The sequence below is a fragment of the Hemiscyllium ocellatum genome, chromosome 21 (genome assembly GCF_020745735.1).
Source record: "Hemiscyllium ocellatum isolate sHemOce1 chromosome 21, sHemOce1.pat.X.cur, whole genome shotgun sequence".
Taxonomy (NCBI): domain Eukaryota; kingdom Metazoa; phylum Chordata; class Chondrichthyes; order Orectolobiformes; family Hemiscylliidae; genus Hemiscyllium; species Hemiscyllium ocellatum.
The window spans coordinates 52,348,997-52,370,817 of NC_083421.1; the positions used below are offsets into that span (position 1 = coordinate 52,348,997).

General features: G+C 39.4%; 1 protein-coding gene across 1 annotated transcript in view; it reads left to right on the forward strand.

Moving 5' to 3' along the window:
- ddx31 (DEAD (Asp-Glu-Ala-Asp) box polypeptide 31) overlaps window positions 1–21,821 on the forward strand; it is an 86,081-nt gene that overhangs the window by 41,169 nt on the left and 23,091 nt on the right. The window contains exons 17-18 of the mRNA XM_060841103.1: window positions 4,066–4,144; window positions 17,652–17,760. Of these exons, the coding sequence (XP_060697086.1) occupies window positions 4,066–4,144; window positions 17,652–17,760 (188 nt within the window). The remainder of the gene's footprint in view (window positions 1–4,065; window positions 4,145–17,651; window positions 17,761–21,821) is intronic.

The window sequence follows — 21,821 nt, forward strand, 5'->3', positions numbered from 1 at the left end:
CAGGCACTTGGATGATGGCTTCCTGCTGTGATTCAGTTCAAATATCTTGGAGATTGGTGCCTGGCAGGTTGCCAGGAGAGAATGGCAATGGAATGATCAGTGCTATCACTATTACCCCCTCCTCCCCACCATTTTAATCCATGATGTTTTCATTAACCTTTCACAAAAAAATTGTCATGCAGTACATTTCACTAAAGTGTACTCTGACACGTACTTTGTTGAAGAGGAAATGTGGATTCAGAGTAATTGATAGTTAGAGTGAAGGACAGAAAATGGCAATCTGCAACTAAGAAAAACAATGACAAAGGGAAAGAAATAAAATTACTGATCAAGTGGGAAACAAGGATATGAGGGTCAAAAAAAGAATATGAACGGATGACAGAAAAGCAACAGAGCATACATTTATTCAGATAAAATGCAGCTGGGAATGAATACTATGCAGTGGAGTGCTTAAATCTGGGAATTTGCTAAGTGAGGGAATTTGGTGTAGTCAAAGTTTAGTGTCCTTCTACAAATAGTTGCCTGAGAGCGAGCCAATGCAGCAGGACCTGAGAATGGAAGAGTGGAAGTGTTACATGATTGTATAGGTAGTTCATTGTAAGTCTTTAATCTCTCCCTCTAACCTGGAACAGTTATTTAAATCAACATGGGGAGACAGCAGTATTATGTATGGAATAATTCATTACATGGAAATGGAATATCCATTACGCAGAATCGTAGTCATAGAGATGTACAGCACACAAGTAGATGCTTCAGTCCAACTCGTCCATTAGCCAGCATTTCACCCAATTCCTCTAAACCCTACCTATACATGTACCCATCCAGGTGCCTTTTAATGTTGTTATTGTGCCAGCCTCTACCACCACCTCTGGCAGCTTGTCCCATACAATCACCACCCTCTGCAGGAAAAAGTTGCCCCTTAGGTCCCTTTTAAATCTTTCCCATCTCGGCTTAAATCTATGCCCTCTCGTTTTGGACTCCCCCACCCTGGGCAAAAGGCCTTGGCTATTCACCCTCTCAATGCCCCTCATGATTTTAGAGACCTCTATAATGTCACCCCTCAGCCTCCAACACTCCCTAGAAAAATAGCCCCAGCCTATTCAGTCTCTCCCTCAAGCTCAAACCATCCAACTTGGGCAACATCCTTGCAAATCTTGTCTGAACCCTTTCAAGTTTCACAACATCCTTCCTATTAGCAGGCAAACCAGTATTGCATATAAAGTGTCCAAACCAACGTCCTGTACAGCCACAGCATGTCCTCCCAACTCCTATACTCAAAATGCATTGACCAATAAAGGCAAACATATCAAACGCTGCCTTCACTATCCTATCTACCTACAACTCCATTTTCAAAGAACTATGCGCCTGCATCCCAAGGTCACTTTGTTCGGCAACACACCCCAGGGTCCTAGCATTAAGTGTATAAGAATCTGATTTGCCTTACCAAAATGCAGCACCTCTCATTTATCTAAATTGAGCTTCATCTGATCAAAGTCCCGTTATACTCTGAGATAATCTTCTTCACTGTCCACTACACTACCAAATTTGGTGTCATCTGCAAACTGGCTAACCATACCTCCTATATTCAAATCCAAATCATTTATATAAATGACAAAAAGCAATGGACCCAACACAATCTTTGCAGCAAACTGCTGATTACAGGGCTCCAATCCAAAAAGCATCCCTCCACCACCACCCTCTGTCTCCTATCTTCAAACCAATTTTGTATCCATATGATCTCTCTGTATTCCATGTGATCTAACCTTGCTAACCAGTCTATCGTGCAGAACTTTGTCGACTGCATTGCTGAAGTCTGTATAGATAACGCCCAACGCTCTGCCTGCATCGGTCTTCTTCGTCACTTCTTCAAAAAACACAATCAGTTTAGTGAGACGGAATTTCCCGTGCACAAAGCCGTGTTGAGTATCCATAATCAGTCCTTGTCTTTTCAAATACATTTAAATCCTGTTCCTCCGAATCCCCTCCAACTTACCCACCATTGACGTCAGGCTCACCGGTCTATAGTTCTCTAGCTTTTCCTTACCACGTTTCTTCAGTAATAAAGTCGCATATCAGACTCGACACATTAACTATTTTTCTCTCCCCTTCGATCCAAACCTGCTGAGTTTCACCATCCTTTTTTTTATGTCATATTTTCAACATCCGCAGTAATTTGCTTTTATTTAAGTATCGTACTAAATTGATTGCACTTCATAAGGAAACTTCATAAGATATTTACAAATAATCATTGAGTGATATTCTAAACTTAAAATCCTGGTAGTTAAACAACAAAGCTGAAAATGTGTTGCTGGTTAAAGCACAGCAGGTTAGGCAGCATCCAAGGAACAGGAAATTCGACGTTTCGGGCCAGAGCCCTTCATCAGGAAGGGCTGATTCCTGATGAAGGGCTCTGGCCCGAAACGTCGAATTTCCTGTTCCTTGGATGCTGCCTAACCTGCTGTGCTTTAACCAGCAACACATTTTCAGCTCTGATCTCCAGCATCTGCAGACCTCACTTTTTACTTAGTTAAACAACAAAATCAAGATGGCAGGGCAAGTGATGTGTAACAGCTGTAACATGCAGGACCTGGAGAATATCTGTGTAATCCATAATAGCCACATTGACAACAGGTGTCTGTAGTTCAAAAAACTTCACCTCCAAGTTGATGTGTTGGAGCTCAAGTTTTGAACTTTTTGATAAGTCAGGGAGTGCTACTGAGCCATGTTTGATGATTGATACTGAAGTTCCCCACTCGGGGTACATTTTGCACCCTTGTCACCCTCGCTGCTTCCTTCAAGCTGTGTTCATCATGCCAGAATACTGATTCACTTTCAATAAGACATTTATATTTTTGATACAACTTCTGAGGTAGTGAGCCTATATTCCAGCATACCCCTTCTGTCAGGTTTATAACACTATCCTTAGACATTAATCATAAATCATGTGAAAATTAGATTCACATGAAGACAGTTTTCAAGACATGTCATTTCAGAAGCAAAGCATTAACTCTGCTCTCTCTCCACAGAAGGTGCCAGACCTGCTGGGTTTCTCTAGTCTGGAAAAGATTGGTAGATTTCCTTCCCTGAAGGGAAGTAATGAACTTATCCAGCACTTTGCTATTGCTGTCTCACCAATTCAACTTATTTTGGTGAGATTTGTACAGTAGTGTGCTACTGCTGGTCTCCCATATCTAAGTTTAGAATTAAAAACTGGCTGGGCCCTGAATTCCCCATAACACTCTTTCAGAGAAAAACAAATCTGCAGTTCTAATTACAGCTTAACCTATAATAGATCACTCTGCAAAAGTAACTGATTCAGTCCAGACAAGCAGCAAAATGAGCTATGGAAGATGAGTTCTTTTCATATAAATTTGTGGCTTAAAATGTTGAATTTTTGTGCAAATCAAAAGTGAGTTTAGTTGTTTGACTATTCTGTTACACAGGCATTCACATTTTGAGTTTTAGAGAGTAGAATGATAAGATTTTCTATGCATACGCACAAGTTCCTGTCATGCCACAGTAGAGAACTGTGGCAGTTGCATGGAAGATCAGAAAACTGATTTAAACTGTATTTCAGCAAGGAGGCAAGGCAAGAATTATGAACTTTGGGTCATCCAGTGTATTCTGGGATCCAGTCAAGTTTAGGAGATGACTGTTGCAGAGAGTGGTGTAGGGTAACCTAGTGAAGAAACAAAATGAATAAGAAATGGGGAGCAAAATACAAAGGTGCATGATTTCTATTGAAATGTGGGATACATTCACAAAAATGATCTTTGAATCTACTAGTAGGGTGATGCTTGGCAGTGTTACTGCAAAATAAATGTAAAATAAAAGATTGATGCCACTATGAAACAAACCTGGAAGCACAATGTTGCTTTTGATGATGATACACAGTAATAATGGTGCAAAACCAACCTGGCCTAATGGTCAGTGAATCCCTTCTCTCTCTTCTTAAATCCCCATACACACATACCTTTTGGTTAATTAAATCTTTCTTTAACAGAACTACATCATTGCTAGCTGTTGATGGAAAAAATGTATGATATTTATTTTCTGTTTCTTCAGTGTCTCTGAAATGAAAATGGAGGACATTCTATCAACGTTTTTAATGGACCGCTTTAGAAGGAAACAATCTGGACACAAGGTTTGTCTTTTTATCGTTTCCTACTACACTGCAATATTGTAATTGAATATCAACATTTAAAAGTCTTGAATTAATCATGTTGAAATTTTCCTGGTCGGGTAAAGGCATTTACCATCTTATTAAATCAAGATGATTATCCTGGGCAACAATGATAGTAGGTAATTTTCCAAATCCACAAATTTCAATCATTGCATCAAACACAACCAAACTGCTTGATTTAGTTATCACAGACAACTCCTTAAAAAGTGCTATTAGTTTAGTCTAGGAGCGCTCAGCGAGGAAAAGTAGGAAATAGGAGGGAAATTCTAAGACTTGTGTCTCGAAAGGCACTAACTAGTCTAGTATGGTTAATTTTGCATACAGGGTGCAGTTGTACTGAGTAGGGGAGTCCCAGTGTCATCAGGCATATCTTTTTAAAGAAAAGGTTTAATGGTATGATTCTTTGACTAATTTTTGAGCTGGAACAGAATGAAGAAATGCAACCTGAACATAGTTCATGTTTCTTTTGTAGCTATTAACCTTAGCTCCAACCAAAGTCTTCTCTCATCCAAGTCAAAGGTATGAGTTCAGTTTCATGTTCTGAGACTTGAGCATAAAACCTTAGCTGAAGTTTCAATTCTGTACTGAGGACTGCATTTTTCGATGAGTCACCTTTTTAGATGGAAGTAAATATCCCATTGGCACTACTTCAAAGAAGGTTAAAAACAAGGGCTGCAGATGCTGGAAACCAGATTCTAGTCTAGAGTGGTGCTGGAAAAGCTCAGCAGTTCAGGCAGCATCCAAGGAGCAGGAAAATCGACGTTTCGGGCAAAAGCCGAAAATGAGAGGAGGATGGGGGTGGGGAGAAAGTAGCATAGAGTACAATAGGTGAATGGGGGTGGGGATGGAGGTGATAGGTCAGAGAGGAGGGTGGAGTGGATAGGTGGAAAGGAAAATAGGCAGGTCAGACAAGTCATGGGGACTTTCCTCATTTCCCCTTCCCCCACCTCACCCCAGCTCCAAACTTCCAGCTCAGCACTGTCCCTATGACTTGCCCTACCTGCCTATCTTCCTTTCCACCTATCCACTCCACTCTCCTCTCTGACCTATCACCTCCATCCCCACCCCCATTCACCTATTGTACTCTATGCTACTTTCTCCCCAGATCCCCCCCCCCCCCCCCCCCCCCCATTTATCTCTCCACCCTGCAGGCACTCTGCCTGTATTCCTGATGAAGGGCTTTTGCCCGAACGTCGATTTTCCTGCTCCTCTGATGCTGCCTGAACTGCTGTGCTTTTCCAGCACCACTCTAGTCTAGAATCTACTTGAACGAACAGCAGATGAGTTTTTTCAAGGAATTTATCCATTATGTATCCCTAACCAGCATCAGTTCAAAAAAAGCAAATAGTCTGATCATTATCACGTTGTTTTGGCGGAAACATGACAGCAAGGTATCACATTACAACAATGTCAACACTTCAGAAGTGTTTCACTAGATGACCTGAGGCTGGGAACAGTGGTATGTAAATGCACGCCTTTCTTTTGTCCCTGTGGGATCAAAGATGATTTACATGGTCTGGCTGGAGCTAAGTTATTTCAGGTGTTGACATTGTAGGTGCAATTTCCTAATCCCTGGGAGGCAGCCAGTAAGTAAAAAAATTGGGCAAGCTTTTTTTTTAAAAGAGTAAAATCCATACCCTCCTTGCCACTTTTTGCAATTAAGTGTTGGATGACAAAGACCAAGGGAGGCTTTCTTGACTTGCCAGCCATTGAGGCACTTAACTGGGTGATTAATGTCTATTTAATTACCTTAACTTGTCACTTGCCAACCTGGGAGCTAGTGGCCTAATGGTATCATTGCTAGACTACTAATCCAGAGACTTAGGCAAAACATTGTTTGAAAAACCCATCTGGTTCACTAATATCTTTTAGGGAAGGAAATTGGTGCCCTTAACTAGTTTGACCTACATGTGATCCCAATGTAGTTGACGCTTAACTGCCCGCTGAACAATTAGGGATGGGCAATAAATGCTGGCTTAGCCAACGACGCCCAAGTACCCATAAACAATTTGTTTTAAAAAGATGTGAGAAGGCGGCTGGTTTCCTGACTGAGAGACCATGATGACCTGACTGCCAAGTTAGAGGAGGAGTATTCCAATTGCCACAATGTGGAGGCAAGAACATGTTTAAACTTATTTTCTCACCGCTGGATCACCTCTGGCCCAATTATGGCCATGCATCACCACATAATATAATTGCTTTATACAAAAACGTGAAATTTCCACCGAATTCCACCGTATCTTAACTGTAAAAAATGTGTCTTGTGACCAGGAGATGAATGAGCTTGCCGTTCATTATTTTGTAGTCTGTGAAAGGGCTCCATTCTGGATTATATAGAACTGTGAAGAAGGTCCCTTTAAAAGGAAAAATTATTTGCCCATTTTTAATTATTGAAGACTGTGTGTCTTAGAAGTTCTGTACATGAACTTCTAGAAATCTACATCAGCACAGTCATAGAGTCATCATGCATAAGAAAATGAAAAGTTTTGACAGTTACCCCTGGTAAAGTTGTGACTTGGTGTTAAGGGAAACCAGTCACCTTTCCAGAAGCTATTCTCCTCCACATCCTTGCCATTCTGGTAATCTCTCACTGCTTTGGGTATAATCCCAAGGTGATGGAATAGATGTGACTCATATTCTCAATGAGCAAATGTGCACCAACATGTGTAAGTAATGCTGAATGCCTTTCTCTTTTCATATAACTGTAAGTGTGATTTCTTTAATTTACAAATGATTTTGGAAACCTGGTTCTCTTGACTCTGGTTTAGCCATTCATCTTTACAAACAGTAAACCTGCAGTATGTGTGAATAAATTCAGAAGTTGAAGTTTCTGACTGAAATGGTTCTTAATGAATGAGAAGAATTATTGATTCTACTGCATTTTTTTTAGAATGTTAAGTTTCAACTCCTGTTCCAGCCCCCACCAGTGCATTGTTACCTAATAAGGTTATTCTGTATCAAAGTATCAAACGGAATAAAAATATTTTCAAGGATAAAGATGTTAAAACTGAATTGCATTCTGCTGTGGTATCAAAACCAAAGTCATCATAAAGAACCTGAGACTACACTGTAGGTCTGTAAAATTGCATAGAATTTACAACACAGCAAAAGGCACTTGACCCGACTTGTCTTTACCTCATGAAACTTCATTTAACCCTCTCCATCTAATCCTATCAGCATAATCTATTTGTTTCTCCTCCATTTCAAAAAAAATGCATCTGAATGTGATTGATGCTTTATACTCTATATTGCCCATTTCTAATTGCCCTAGTCTGTGTATTGTTCGAGAAGAGGAAACCTCGGAACCTTAGAGGACACACATTAGCAAAGCTTTCACTTGCACCCTCTACCAAGCATAGAAACTTTCACCTGAAATGAGAATCTGGATTAGAATTGGGATCACAATCTGGTGAGCCCATCACTGACACAATCCTGTAGCTGGTTGAAGCAGAAACATCTCAGATCTGTGGCATCAGAGGATCACTGAGTCTAGGGATTTACTCAGCCCGAGGCAGATTTGCGCATTTGGCTGTCTTCATCGTCAGGTTAGCAACTGCCGTGGAGAGCCAGGTCCAGCAAACATTATCTGCTGATGTGCAAATGGACCTACACTCTAGAAGTGTTGAGCATCAATGCCAAGGTGAGAGGAAAACAAGAGATCTGCATCTAACTCCAATGCCACTTTCTCTCCATTGCTCATGTCATTACCAGTGACAGGAAAATTTAAGAATCTTTCAACTTGTCACTCAGCAGTCTTCTGGACCCTGTTTACTTCAACAGCTTTCAACCGGAACCCCTCCATCTTGTCCTGAGTAGTTTTTTTTCTTTTGTTTTGCTTTTCTTTGTTTCGTTTTATTTAATCCCTTCATGTTACATTCAAATATTTTTTACAAAGCATTCATACCTTATTTAGACACAACCTTTGTTTCTTCATTATCATTCTTTATGACTGTTGCCTCATGAAACCTTTGGATTATTTAATTTCCCCTGATTTCCAGCTTACCACAGACTTTCATTTTGTGCTTCCTACATTTCTGTTCTCTTCAGTTCTGATGAAAGTTCATCAGTTTGAAACATCAACACTATTTCTCTCCACAGATGCTCCCTGGCCTCCTGTGGTTTTCCACCCTTTTAGTTCTTTCTTCAGCTTTCCAGCATCCACAGTATTTTGTCTTTGTGTTGGAAATCATGAATCTTGGAGGTTCTGTGAAGTAGTCTTAGGGAGTTACTAGAATGGATAATGTACATGGTGCACTCTATAACCATAATTACACCAGTGCTGAAGGGAGTGAAATAAAAACAGAAGCTGCTGGAGAAATTCCAGTCTAGCAGCAGCTGTTGAGAGAGAAACAAATTTAATATTTTGAGGCCTCTATGACTCTCGTTTGGAACAAAGGGAGTAATTTTTTTTAAAGTGCTGGCTGCTTTGTCTTCAGTAATGTTGATTTTTTTTTTGTTTTGTCAGAGATGATGTAATCCAGACAATTAGAAAGTATTCTGTCATATTCCTGACTTGTGTCTTGGATTTAGTAGGAAAGCGTTGAGAAATCAGGAGCTGTGTCACTTACTGCAAAATACCTAGTCTCTGATCTATTCTTGTTATCACAGGATTCATGTGAACACTGGTCCAGTAAAGTTTCTGGTGGAAGTTGATGCCAGGCTGTTGATGTTGGAAGATTTCACAACCATTGAATTTTAACGATGGTTGTTAGACTCTCTTATTGGTGATGGCCATTACTTGTATAACACACGCGTTGCTTGCTATATAACAATAGTGTAGTAAGGATCAATTTGACAAATTAATGAGAGGATTTCAGATAATAGAACAATAGTTTATTTCATATGCACATATGGAGAGGAAGCCTTAATATTGACTTTTAAAGCTTGCTTTGGGTTACAGAACACCTTCATACTTTTTGCAAAAGATTACAACATACCTATTACACTTCTGACTTCAATATCCATTTGTCTCGTTTTATTGTTGTTTACTTACAGCCTTTCATAGGCATTGTCAGTACCTCATCCAAGGCCTCCGATTGTGTGGCTTCGACACTACCAGCCTCAACATTCTGAATGTCTTGTCTGTTATTTATTTCTCTACTCGCTTTGCTTGTTACTGACTATAGGCCAAAGCTTTTACCCTTGACTAATATAACATTTTCAAGCACAAATACAAATGTTGTGCAGATCCTGCTGCATACAAACACAGACTGCTTTATTATCATGGGAATTGCAAATGGAACTGAACAATCATCAGCAAACCTCTCTAGTTCATGGCTTATTTAGTCTTCCTTTAAATGCATCAGTGCAATTCACCTAAACTAATAGTTAGTTGCACATTTTACCACTGAAGCACACAGCATGGAAACGGACATTTTGGTTCAACTTGTCCATGCCGACTAGATATCTGGCCTTTTTCCCTCTAAACCCTTCCTATTCGTGTACCCATCCAGATTCCTTTTAAATGTAATTCTATCTGACTCCACCACGTCCTCAAGCAGCTCGTTCCATACATGCAAGATGCTCTGCATGAGCCAGTTGCCCCTCCAGTCCATTTTAAATCTTTTCCCTCTCTTAAACCTGTGCCTTCTAGATTTGTATTCCCTGACTTGAGGGAAAAGACCTTGGCTATTCACCCTTTTCATCTCCGTCTTGATTTTAGAAACCTCTATAAGGTCACCCCTCAGCTCCTGCTCCAGGGACAATAACCCCAGCCTCTCCCTATAGCTCAGACCTTCCAGTCCTGGCAACATTCTGGTAATTTTTTTTCTGCACCCTCTCAACATTGTTTTCCTGTAGAATGGCGACCAGTATTGTTCGCAGTGTTCACCAATGTCCTGTCTAGCTGCAACATTACATCCTAAGTGCTGTACTGAATGGTCTGACCAATGAAGGCAAGCATTACAAGTGCCATCTTCACTACCCTACTTACAACTCCACTTTCAAGGAACTACGCCCTGCACCCCAAGGTTTGGCAACACACCCAGGACCCTACTATCAAGTATATAAGTCCTGCCCTGCTGTGCCTTACCAAAATGCAACACCTCACATTTATCTAAGTTGAACGTCATCTGCAATTCCTCGGCTTGTTGGCCCATCTGAGGTAATCATCTTCATTATCCACTATGCAAATTTACTAACCAGATCTCCTATATTCACATCCAAATTATTTTAATAAATGATGGAAAGCAGTGGGTCCAGCACCAATGCTTGTGGGACACTGCTGAACACAGGCAGAAAAGCCTTTTTCTGTCACCTACCTTTTAAGTCAATTTTGTATCCAGTTGGCTAGCTCCCCCTAGATCCCGTGTGATCTAACCTTACTCACCAGTCTATCATGCAGAGCCTTGTCAATCGCTTTGCTGGTCCATATAGACAACATTTACTGCTCTGCCTTCATTAATCTTCTTTGTCGCCTCTTCAAAACTGAACCCAATCAAGTTAGTGAGACATGGTTACCCAAAGTCATGTTGATTATCCCTAATCAGTCCTTGCCTTTCAAAATGCATGTAAATCCTGTCCATCAGAATCCACTCCAAGAACTTACCCACCACTGATACAAGGTTCACCAGTCTAGAGATCAATGGCTTTCCTTATAGCCTGTCTTAAATAATGGCACCATGTTAACCAATCTTCAGTCTTCCAGCACCTCACTTTGTTCCCTGTACACATCACTCTCTGTGTGGGGGAAAAAGCTGTCCCTCAGGTCCTTTTTTGATTCTTTCCCCTTTCACCTCTAGTTTTTGACTCCTCTACCCTCAAGGGAAAAGACCTTGGCTATTCATCTTACTTAAGCCTCTCATGACCTTATAAACCTCTACAACATCATCCTTCAGCCTCCTACGCTCCTGAGACAAAATGTCCCAACCTCTACTTGTATTTCAGACCTTCCAGTCTTGGTAACATCCTTGTAAAACTTCTTGCAACCTTTCCAGTTTAATAGCTTCCTTCCTATAGCCGGGCAACCAAAGTTGTACACACTACTCTAAGTGTGGTCTTACAAATGTCTTTTACAACCATAACATGTCCCAGCTCCCATACCCCAATGCTGTGACCAATGAAGGCAAGCGTGTCAAATGCTGCATTCACCATCCTGTCTACCTCTGATGCCGTTTCCAAGGGACTGTGTATCTGCACCCCTAGGTCTGATTAAAAACATTCTCCAGGGTCCTCTTTAGGGAAAGAAGTTTCCCACTGAATTCCCTATTCAGTTTCATTGGTAACTATCTTATAATTGTGACCCCTAGTTTTGGTCCCCTCACAAGTGGATACATCTTCCCTATATCTAGTTGTCCAGCGGCTAATAACGGAAAAGCTCCCGGCGGGTTACATTTTGAACTTGTTTCAGAATAACCTGTGTCTTCGTCAAATGTTTTTGCCTAATCTAATGGCTAAAATAAACACCTGTGGGTTAATAAGGTTGTGCTAAACATGGCAATGCATCCAGAAAAATAAGTGAACCCTCTGTGAGAATAAGCTGTGGTGTGTCAAAGACAAACAAATGGGGAAAAGAGGTACTCCACTAGCCTACAAATGATGGGTGGGCAGGCAGGCTGGTACTTCTGCACTACGTTAGCACTGCTTGGGCTGATTACTGCTCTGTTTCTGATCTTGTCTATTTGGAAGTAACTATCCTGTGGCTTGAGCACACCCACATGGAGCACATGTGACAAGAATCTCCATATACAAGAAGTTGAGAGAACAAATCCTCTTTTTCCTATTGCTTGGCATTTTTCTTTCCTTTTTAAAAGCAAATGCTCTCTATCGCCAGGATTGAGAAAGAAACAGACTGAACACACAGGCGTGCTCGGCGGGAATCCCTTTGGCTGACATCACTCGATTACGTCCGCTTCATTGTTTCCCACAGCAAATGGCTTACCTTCAGGACTCTACAGAGGTGCAATTAAAAGGCGATTATTTTAAAAACCAATTTGTAGGGAAATCATAGTAGTACCAGGAACCCATCTAGGGATAAGTACTTGCCCATGCAGTTGCATTTTCCAATAAGAAAATCCTATTCCAGTCACATGCTATCTGTTTGTTACTGCTATCATTCTTTCCTTGTCATCTGGGATGTGTCTTTCATGGAGACAGTTTAATTGACTCAACCTTGCAAGCACACGGGAATGTTTGTTTCTTAATTATCTAAATTTCTTTCTGATTAAGTTTATGTAGGATAACCACCAGTTTCCACAGGTACTTAACCTAAATTTTCCAAGTTTATTTGGTATTGAGAATTTGCAATGTTTAAAAAGTAGATTTAGCAAAACTGTTATCCTAACAATTGACGTCAGTGCAAAATAGTGTTATCAGATTTTCCCATTTGGGAGGAATGTTGATGAGTCCAAGTTTGTTTCCTTCACTGATTCTAATTATCTATTTTCATTTTACTGAATACCTTTTATGTTCTGATATTCATTTTGTCTTGGACTCCCTGCTTTTAAAATATATTGATGCATTGAAAAAAAGCAAAAGGGATGATTCTAGAACTAGGGACTTAAATTCTGGAAGAAATGCTGTTCGGCCTTAATTTATTTTTGTTGAATAAAAGAAGATTGTTTCAACAAACATGAATCATATTTTCAAAATGCTGAACAGAATTCATAATATAAATCTAACGAGTCACATTAGTTTGGATGGTCAGTAAGGAGCTGGAAAACTTGCATTTGATATTTAGGAAGCTTCAGTTGGAGGCTAGGGGATTCTCTCCCTCAGTGCTACAGAGTGGTGTATTTGTGGAAAACTCCAAACAAAAGCAATTAGTTGCATTGTAATTTAGTTCGCATTTTAGAGAGAAAACTGACAAATAGAATAAATGGGGTTGTAGTTAAATGTGGGATTGAAAATTTTAAGGATTACAAAAAAGTAATGATCCAGCATTTCTTGTCCAGTGATTGTTCCTGCTTGGCTGGACTGGTTCTGAAAAGCAACAGCCCACAGTTAAATCATAAAGCTTGTGAATTTAACATCATGTTCTTGAGATTTAATTTCAAATTTCACCAAAGTTGCACTCCCAGCAGGTAGACTTTGAGGAGAAACAGATCACATATTTGATCAAAATACTATTATCTATTTATCAAATGTTTTTGCAGTCCTATTTTTGCTTAAGTAATGAATTTGTCCTCAAGTCTGTCAAGTCCAGAATGAGGCAGTCTATCCCTGCATTATAAAAGAAGCATCAATTTGGCCTAATGGTCTTTCTGAACTCCATTTTTTTGGGGTCTTCAATGTGTTTACTCAGTTGGGGATGCAGGCTGCTTAATGCATAAGTGGAATTAATATTCAGCAATATATATTCATTGGAACACTTATGGCTGACTAGCTCAATAGCTTTAAGATAATATTGAGTTGCACTTTGTAGGTTTTTTTTCTACTGACAGCGTGCTGTATTGCTCTTGGGATTAAATATTCTATTCATTGCAAAGGAAGATTCTTGGTTTATTTCAAGAAAAACAATCCAAATTAGAAGGTAATTTTTGTATCATGATGAAGATCAGCTGAGTTAATGTTGAGTAGTTTAGTTTATTCCATTCTATTGACCTGATGTAATTCTGATAATCCGATGTAATGTTCTGGTCTCTTAAAAAAGTAAGACTTCATCTTTACTTAGGAAGTCAAAAAATTGTGCTTTATATCATATCCTTAAAATGTGTTGAATTATAGCTCACACCCTCTTTATTGTAAAGTTAAGACCAGTACTATTTTAATTACTCAAGTTTTTCTGAGAAATTAAGCTTCAGACTTTAATTTGTGGGCTGCTGTCACTTGCCTCCCCAGAATTTAATGTGCACTGCTGGAGTTCAGTAGCTAGAGCAGCTGGGCTGGGCCTGCTACATTAAGCAAGTATCAACTGATTCTCTTTGTAATTGAATGTTGTATTGATTGATGAAATGACAAATTGAGTATTTAGATACATTAAGCCATCAAAAGTGGACTGCTGTACTTCCTGGTTAAGTGCTTCATGATAAAACAGCATCCTACTACTGAAAGTAAAACATTTCAATACTCAAGTTACTGAAATTTTATCTGGAAAGAACACTCACCAATGTTCAAATTAATTGCATTTATGTAATTAATAATTTGTTTTAATGAATTATAATTAATTGGGCACTTAAAGATTCTGTGCACACATTTAAACACATACACAAAGCTTTATTCACTGGGTCCCTGGTGTATGTTGTTCATTTGGCTGGAAATTAAAATAAAGGTTACCTTTTTCGCCCTTTGGAAACTCAATGTCAAAATTCAGCTTTGTACTGATTGCACTATATCTACATCACCCTGAGGTTGAAATGGTCCAACATTATTTTTCCTCATGTGGAAAATACAAATTGCCATATTAACACTGTGCAGTTCAAAAGTTTGTGTGTTTCTTCTTTACAGTGTATGACACTTAAGAGTGCAATTTGTACAGTATAACAGCGCTGTATGTGCTATTTTTTTCCTGTTTGTGCTCCAATAAATGGAGTGAGCAATACTTCTATTCGTACTGTTGTTGAATGCTTGAACTAAACAATGAAAGTTAATTTAAAAGGCATGCTTCCATTTCAACAGCTGAAGTTGTTGAAATAGAGGACAATATGGTTGTGTTGTTTTGCTAACGTTGCTATGACATTGAGTCCTGGATTGTGGCTATGATCTTCCTTGTGCATTTGGCTCCAATTGCTATTGCAATGTTGGAAAAAGACAAGGCTGTTCCCCGTGGTATGCGAAATAACAGAGAGCGTATTATCAATGGAATTTTCACATCACCTGTAAATCTCTTTGCGACCCATTTCTTTGTCAAAAACAAAAGCGGTGAGAAATATGAAGGAGCAGATATAATACATTAATGTAACCTCATTTTGCTTATGGTGCAGGTACTGTTTTTCTTGCTGTTTTGTCTCCTTTATCAGGGTTTAAAGTTTGAAAGGTGCTCGGTAGCCTTGAATTATTTTTGGGTTTTTGTCTTGGTTTGGCAAAATTAGCAATTGTAGAGTGCGTGGCTGCCGGTTGTATTTTCACCTTAACTAACTTCCATACATAATCACAATCCAGGAGGTCTCACTCGATCAAGCGAGTAGCAAGCAAGTGTTTCTTCTCCTCCTCTACTACAATAGAATTGAGTGCCAGTCTTGCTATTGCCTTTAGTGAAATCAGCTAACAGCACAGATGCAAGATCAGACCTTCAACTTTCTGTTCTGCTGGACTGAATACTGTTTGTTTAAAACTACACTAGGCGGCGCCTATAACCACAGAGCTATCAAAGCTGTTGTATATCTTTTCTAACTTATACTGATATGTGGTCTGGTATGGTCAGTTACCCTATCATTTTGATTTTTTTAAGGTTTTATGTCAAAAATGCAAACGGATTAACTTTCCATGGGCATTCCTTAAGTGAAGGATTGTAGAGAAAGTGCAAAGCATATGCATCTGATATTTATTCTCTCTAATTACAGTATTAATAGGATCATGTGAAATGTCATTGGCTGATTGATTGTTTTGAAGTGGGGAAAAATGTTATAACTAGGCAATAATAGATGTTTTTGGATATATATATAAAAAGGATATATTTCCCTCCCCTCCCCTATCAGCGTTCCGCAAGGACCACTCCCTTCGTGACTCCCTTGTCAGATCCACACCCCCCACCAACCCAACCTCCACCCCCGGCACCTTCCCCTGCAACCGCAGGAAATGTAAAACTTGCGCCCACACCTCCACACTCACTTCCCTCCAAGGCCCCAAGGGATCCTTCCATATCCGCCACAAGTTCACCTGTACCTCCACACACATCATCTATTGCATCCGCTGCACCCGATGTGGCCTCCTCTATATTGGTGAGACAGGCCGCTTACTTGCGGAACGCTTCAGAGAACACCTCTGGGCCGCCCGAACCAACCAACCCACTCACCCCGTGGCTCAACACTTTAACTCCCCCTCCCACTCCACCGAGGACATGCAGGTCCTTGGACTCCTCCACCGGCAGAACACAACTACACGACGGCTGGAGGAGGAGCGCCTCATCTTCCGCCTGGGAACCCTCCAACCACAAGGTATGAATTCAGATTTCTCCAGCTTCCTCATTTCCCCTCCCCCCACCTTGTCTCAGTCGGTTCCCTCAACTCAGCACCGCCCGCCTAACCTGCAATCCTCGTCCTGACCTCTCCGCCCCCACCCCACTCCGGCCTATCACCCTCACCTTGTCCTCCTTCCACCTATCCCACCTCCATCGCCCCTCCCCCTAGTCCCTCCTCCCTACCTTTTATCTCAGCCGGCTTGGCTCTCTCTCTTTTATTCCTGATGAAGGGCTTATGCTCGAAACGTCGAATTCTCTATTCCTGAGATGCTGCCTAACCTGCTGTGCTTTGACCAGCAACACATTTTCAACAATAATAGATGTTTTGTAAGTCGTAGTGTATATGCGATTATCAAAGTGCTGTGTAGCACCTCATGCTAAAGGTGATTTGTTTCCTTCAGAGTCATTAAAATTAGAACAGTTTTTGTTCCCAACCAATCTTCAACTGTGTGTGAAGGGCTTAAATCCAATTCTATATCCCAGACAAATATCACTTGCAAGTCTCTGATTAGACCCAATTTCTGCTGCAATCCCCAGTAAGCTCTTAGCTCTTGATGGAGGCCACCTTCAATATAAAAGTGGTTATTAGAAATCTAAGACTTTTCCGCCAGTCAACCCCCTTGATCTATTCAAAGGCGTGTAACATGTTGTATACAATATCCAGCTCTGGGATCAGCAGCCGAATCTGTGTTTGCTCAGTGCTCAGAAGGATTTCCACTCTTATTTGGTACTGGCTGCTGAGTTCAATCTCTTGCCAGCAACTGTTACACTTTCTCATTAATTTTAAACAGTAAAAAGGGAAGAAAACACATACCTTCCATTATTAAAATTTTTTATTCCTTTAATAACATGATGCTAAGTCCTCAGGGAAAGGTCAATCATCCTTTAAAAAGTAATTTGACATTCATATTAAAAGCTGAGAAATTGCAAGAGACACTAGGTAGGAGTTGTTGCAGTCCACAAATAACACCAAGCTGTCTTATTCAGTGTGATCTTTAGCTACATTATATTATTTCTTTTTCAGTAATATTGAAAGGATTAACCTCCGTGCCCCTTTGTGATTATACTGTCATTTTCTTGTTATTGAATCTGCTATAAACCCGTCCATTATTTCTCCCTGAAACACTCCTTGTTTAGTTAACCCTTCAAGAACAACAGTGCTGTTTGTCAATTAGGTGGTGTCAGACTTGAATTCTATGATTACTAATTTAATTTTTAAAGTGCTCGAGGACACTGAATAAAGAAACATTGTTTAATTTGGTGTATCTCTATCTGCATTTACTTTAGGAATAAGAATTTGTAATTGTAGCAAATTTTGCCTTGCATGTAGGATAACCCAGATGCATTCTGTAAGCTTCAAAAATAATTGAACTTGAATAGTTAAACGACAGTTTTATTTTCATATATATACAGTTGGAAGCCACTATCTTGCAAGAACTAAAAGAATCAGCAACAACCTTGCAAAAAGAGTATGAGAACTATGTCCATTCAACTGAAGAAACCCTTCTGCAAGCCAAGAAAGGTTAGTTGTCATCAATTCTTTAATTTCTAACACTGAAACCATTGGTGTTTATTCATTAGCAAGTGTGAATTAGAGCTGGTTGTAGCTGGAGATATTTCTTCAGTTCATAACTAATGAAAAAGCTTGTGCTTAACATTTTCAGTATGCAGTAAAGACATGGAATAGAACAATTTAATATCCAAACTTCTTACAAAGTAGAAAACTGAAAAAAGAATGATGGTTACAGTAACAAGTTCACAAGTCCCAAGGAATTCATTGATTATTTAAAGTGAATGAGTCAAGTTTCTGAAACAGAACTAAGTTATTCCATAACAGTCATTGTTTGCACATGCCTTGCCAAAATATTTGCAAGACATGTTTTATTAGTACTGAGCAAACTGTTTGATTTGTTGCAATTGCAAGTAGTTCAGAACCAATTACTCAACTGGCAGCATTCATCGATGCAGCCAAATTATCTCATATTTACAATCATCCTGTTGGTTATAATCTGATCAAAATTAGGCAATCATGTTGTTAATATTTATCCCATCTACATTTATTGGTAAGGCAAACAATTTTATCTCTCTTTCTAAATGTACTGAAAATCTACAGTGTCAAGTTTTTGGCCAAGATTTATTTTACTTTACTGTCCCTACCAGAACAATATATGACTCTCTCCAGCATAGTTTCAAAGCAGTATCTCCTGAATTGAAGCAGGCAAATATTTTTGAAATAACATATTTATTCTTCAATTTTTGAAAGCCTTGTTTACATAACTTCCTGCGGTTACCTCGTAACTCTGGATAAATTTCAGGTAATCTGAAATGGAGAAGAGGAGAAAATAAGATGGCACAGAAAGTTTACTGATCGATTATCCTGAAATCACATGAACAGAAACATTGTACCATTTGATGCAATACATGTTCAGCTAAATTGACATTTACAAATTATATACAAGCATGGAATGTTACATTTGTATTTGAGTTTTATATAATGTGTGTAGCGTGTCGTGAACAGTTTAGTATTCCTTTAATTAGGGCTTGTTACTTTAAACGATACTTTAAACGTTAAGGCCAGAAAGTGTTCTGGTTGTTTTATTTTTAAATATTGTAGACACAATTCGTGTCATCTAACATTCTCAGAAAGCAATTATCTTGCTGGTAGTAACCCTTGCTAGTTGAATTTTTCCCTTCTCAGTTTTCTTTCATACTTTGTCCAGAATTCCTTCTGCCATGGCTATCCTCAATTGCACAGAGCAGGACTGAGATCTAAGACCTGCCTGGTCTGAATGGTTCAGTTCTGCACTAAGCAATACTTACACTGACTTTGCCATTGTGGGAGTCTTTATTTTAAGATGAAATAAAGGCAGCCTCGCTGCAAAGCGAGGAGGTATTGAAATCAAAATAAATTTGATGTGCCCTCTGCTTGTGTGTAAATTCTGACTGGGAAAGTGTTTCATTTCCCACTCTAACCATCCCTGATCTAAAAGAGTTCATGTGCGCAATATAAAAAAAAGTGAATGAATTATTTAAGTGCTTAGAAGGCATTGCAGCTTTAACTCGGATGGTATTGATCTGAAATAAGCGCACTTTTCCTTGTAAACAGAGCTTTAAAATATTCCCTCGGTCCTGTCAGCCACAAATCCATAAGATGACACAATTTATTACTGTTCATAAACACTGATGTGCCCCAGCTCTCACTCAATTCTAGTTAAACTTTGTGTAAACAGGTTTTCATTTGAAGTTCTTCACAGCAGAAAATGTTTTGACAGCAGTCCATTGTCACTATAGTTTTTCAAATGTATTTTTCTAAATCTAATATTTATAAGCTTGATTTTAAACTAGCTGTTTCAGGATTAATTTGTATTCTATCTTACTGTATTTTTGCTTTATCATCAACTCATTTCCTTTCAGAAGATTATCTGTTTCCTGTGCCTTAATACTTCTGTTGTATTAGAATTGATTTCCCATTTTATATGCATCTATTCAGCATATTCACAGCTTAACTGTGGGTTGGCACAGTGGCTCAATGGTTAGCACTGCTGCCTCACAGCGCAAGGGACCCAGGATTGAATCCAGCCTTGGGTGACTGTGGAGTTTGCACATTCTCCCTGTGTCTGTGTGAGTTTCCTCCGGGTGCTCCGGTTTCCTCCCACAGTGCAAAGATGTGTAAATCAGGTGAATTGGCCATGTTAAATTGCCCATTGTGTTCATGGACGTGTAGGTTAAGTGCGTTAGTTAAGGGAAATGAAGAGTACTAGGGTAGGGAAATGGTTTTGGATGGGTTCAGAGGGTCGGTGTGGACGTGTGGGGCCAAATGGCCTGTTTTCACACTGTAGGGGATGCTATTCTGTAACTGTAATATGAAGTTGTTAGAATTCTTCCAGTTAGAAGGAGCCCATTGTCAACCATTTAAAGCCCCACCCCTTTAATAGTTATGCCATTAAGTCCCAAATATATTGTATAACAGATAGTATTATGCTTCTAATGTAAGTGATGCCATTTTCTGTGCAATTGACCACTCTCTAATCACTATCTCAGGTAATAATTTGTGCATCCAGTACTGGAGAAGTTAGAGGCCGAGAAAGAACATCTTTCTACTCTGGCCCAATATTGGTACAGCAAATATTTTATTAACATATGGGACTAGGAGTGTGCCTATTGATCAAGAGGTCCACATAAACAATGTAAAAAAAACACACTAACTAATGCAGGGAGTATACCCATCACTGTTATACTTTATTTATGGCATAAATCACTTAAATAATAATACCACTTTGTCTTAAATAAAACTTGTTGGCAGAGGCTTTTCTCACTTGCACCCTCAACTGACCACTCGGACATGATGGAGACCACAATACTACAGTAAACTTCTGGTATTTCAGATGTATAATTTTTGCCTGTTTATCAACTGTGCTGGTGAAAACAACATTTGTTGTGTATACTCCAATATCAGGACATCATTCTTGTTGTGTTAGTATAGGTTCATATTAAGCATCCATATGACTTGAATAAGAATATTAAATTCTGGATAGGCTTATACTTCCATCCCCTGTAGTTATTGACTATCTCTTTAAACATTTTACAGAATCCAGGAAAGAAGACTGATCCAATCACTATATTGCAGTTCAATCCCAGGTCCCAAAATTGAAAAATTTGGGAATGAATTAGATAATTCTGAAAATGGGCATGGGAAAGTGATTTGACATTTAACATTTATCATTTGATGTAATGTAAGTGCACACAGTCTTCATGCTGCCTTGCCATTTATGTGATTTCTGTGTGAAACAAGAGCTTGCAGCACTTAATTGGTTGTATTACTTAAATTGCTTTAAACTAAACCTGCCCTTAAAGGGAGAGTACTTTGTGACTAAACCAGGCCCAGGTAGTTTTTATTTTGTGAACCAGTTCTCTGATTGAAGGCAAGTCTAGCCCACAGCACTATGACCTCCACTGGGGCAGTTCAAGAGGGCAGACCCTGAATCTACTCATACTGGAACAGGGATCAAAATCTGTGCTGTTCATCCCAATCCAGTCCACATTTGTGACTCAGCACTGAGCTAACAGCCCCGTAACAAATTCCAGTTATTGTAGCAACATGCATGTTGTGATCCCGAACTGATACAAGCTAAAGGCTTTTTCCAGTCCCACGGCTGACCAGGAATTCTTTTCTGCACTTGCTGCCTATCATTGATGGAAAGATTTGTAAGTTGATATTCAACTTATTTGCCTGTCCTAGGGAATTTGGTACAAGACTTGAAACTGGAGCTTCTGAGATGTGACCACTGCATCACAAACCTATTCCTTATTGTTTCTGATATCTATTAATCTAAAATCTAAGAAATTTCTACCTTGTGAAAGCCATGTGCCAAAAACTAAGGGAGGAGTTCAGCACTGATAACTGTTAAAGTACTTGCATTGTTGGGTGCAATGTGAGTAGCTTGTGAATCCTTTCTATTGATGTTTTACTGCGTGTGATTCCAAAAGGGGACAGTGGAATTTGGAAGTAACGTTTTTTACTTTCTGTTAAAGGGAAATATCCTATCTGCATTTTGTTTGTGTTTTTCTTTTTGGCTTTTAAAT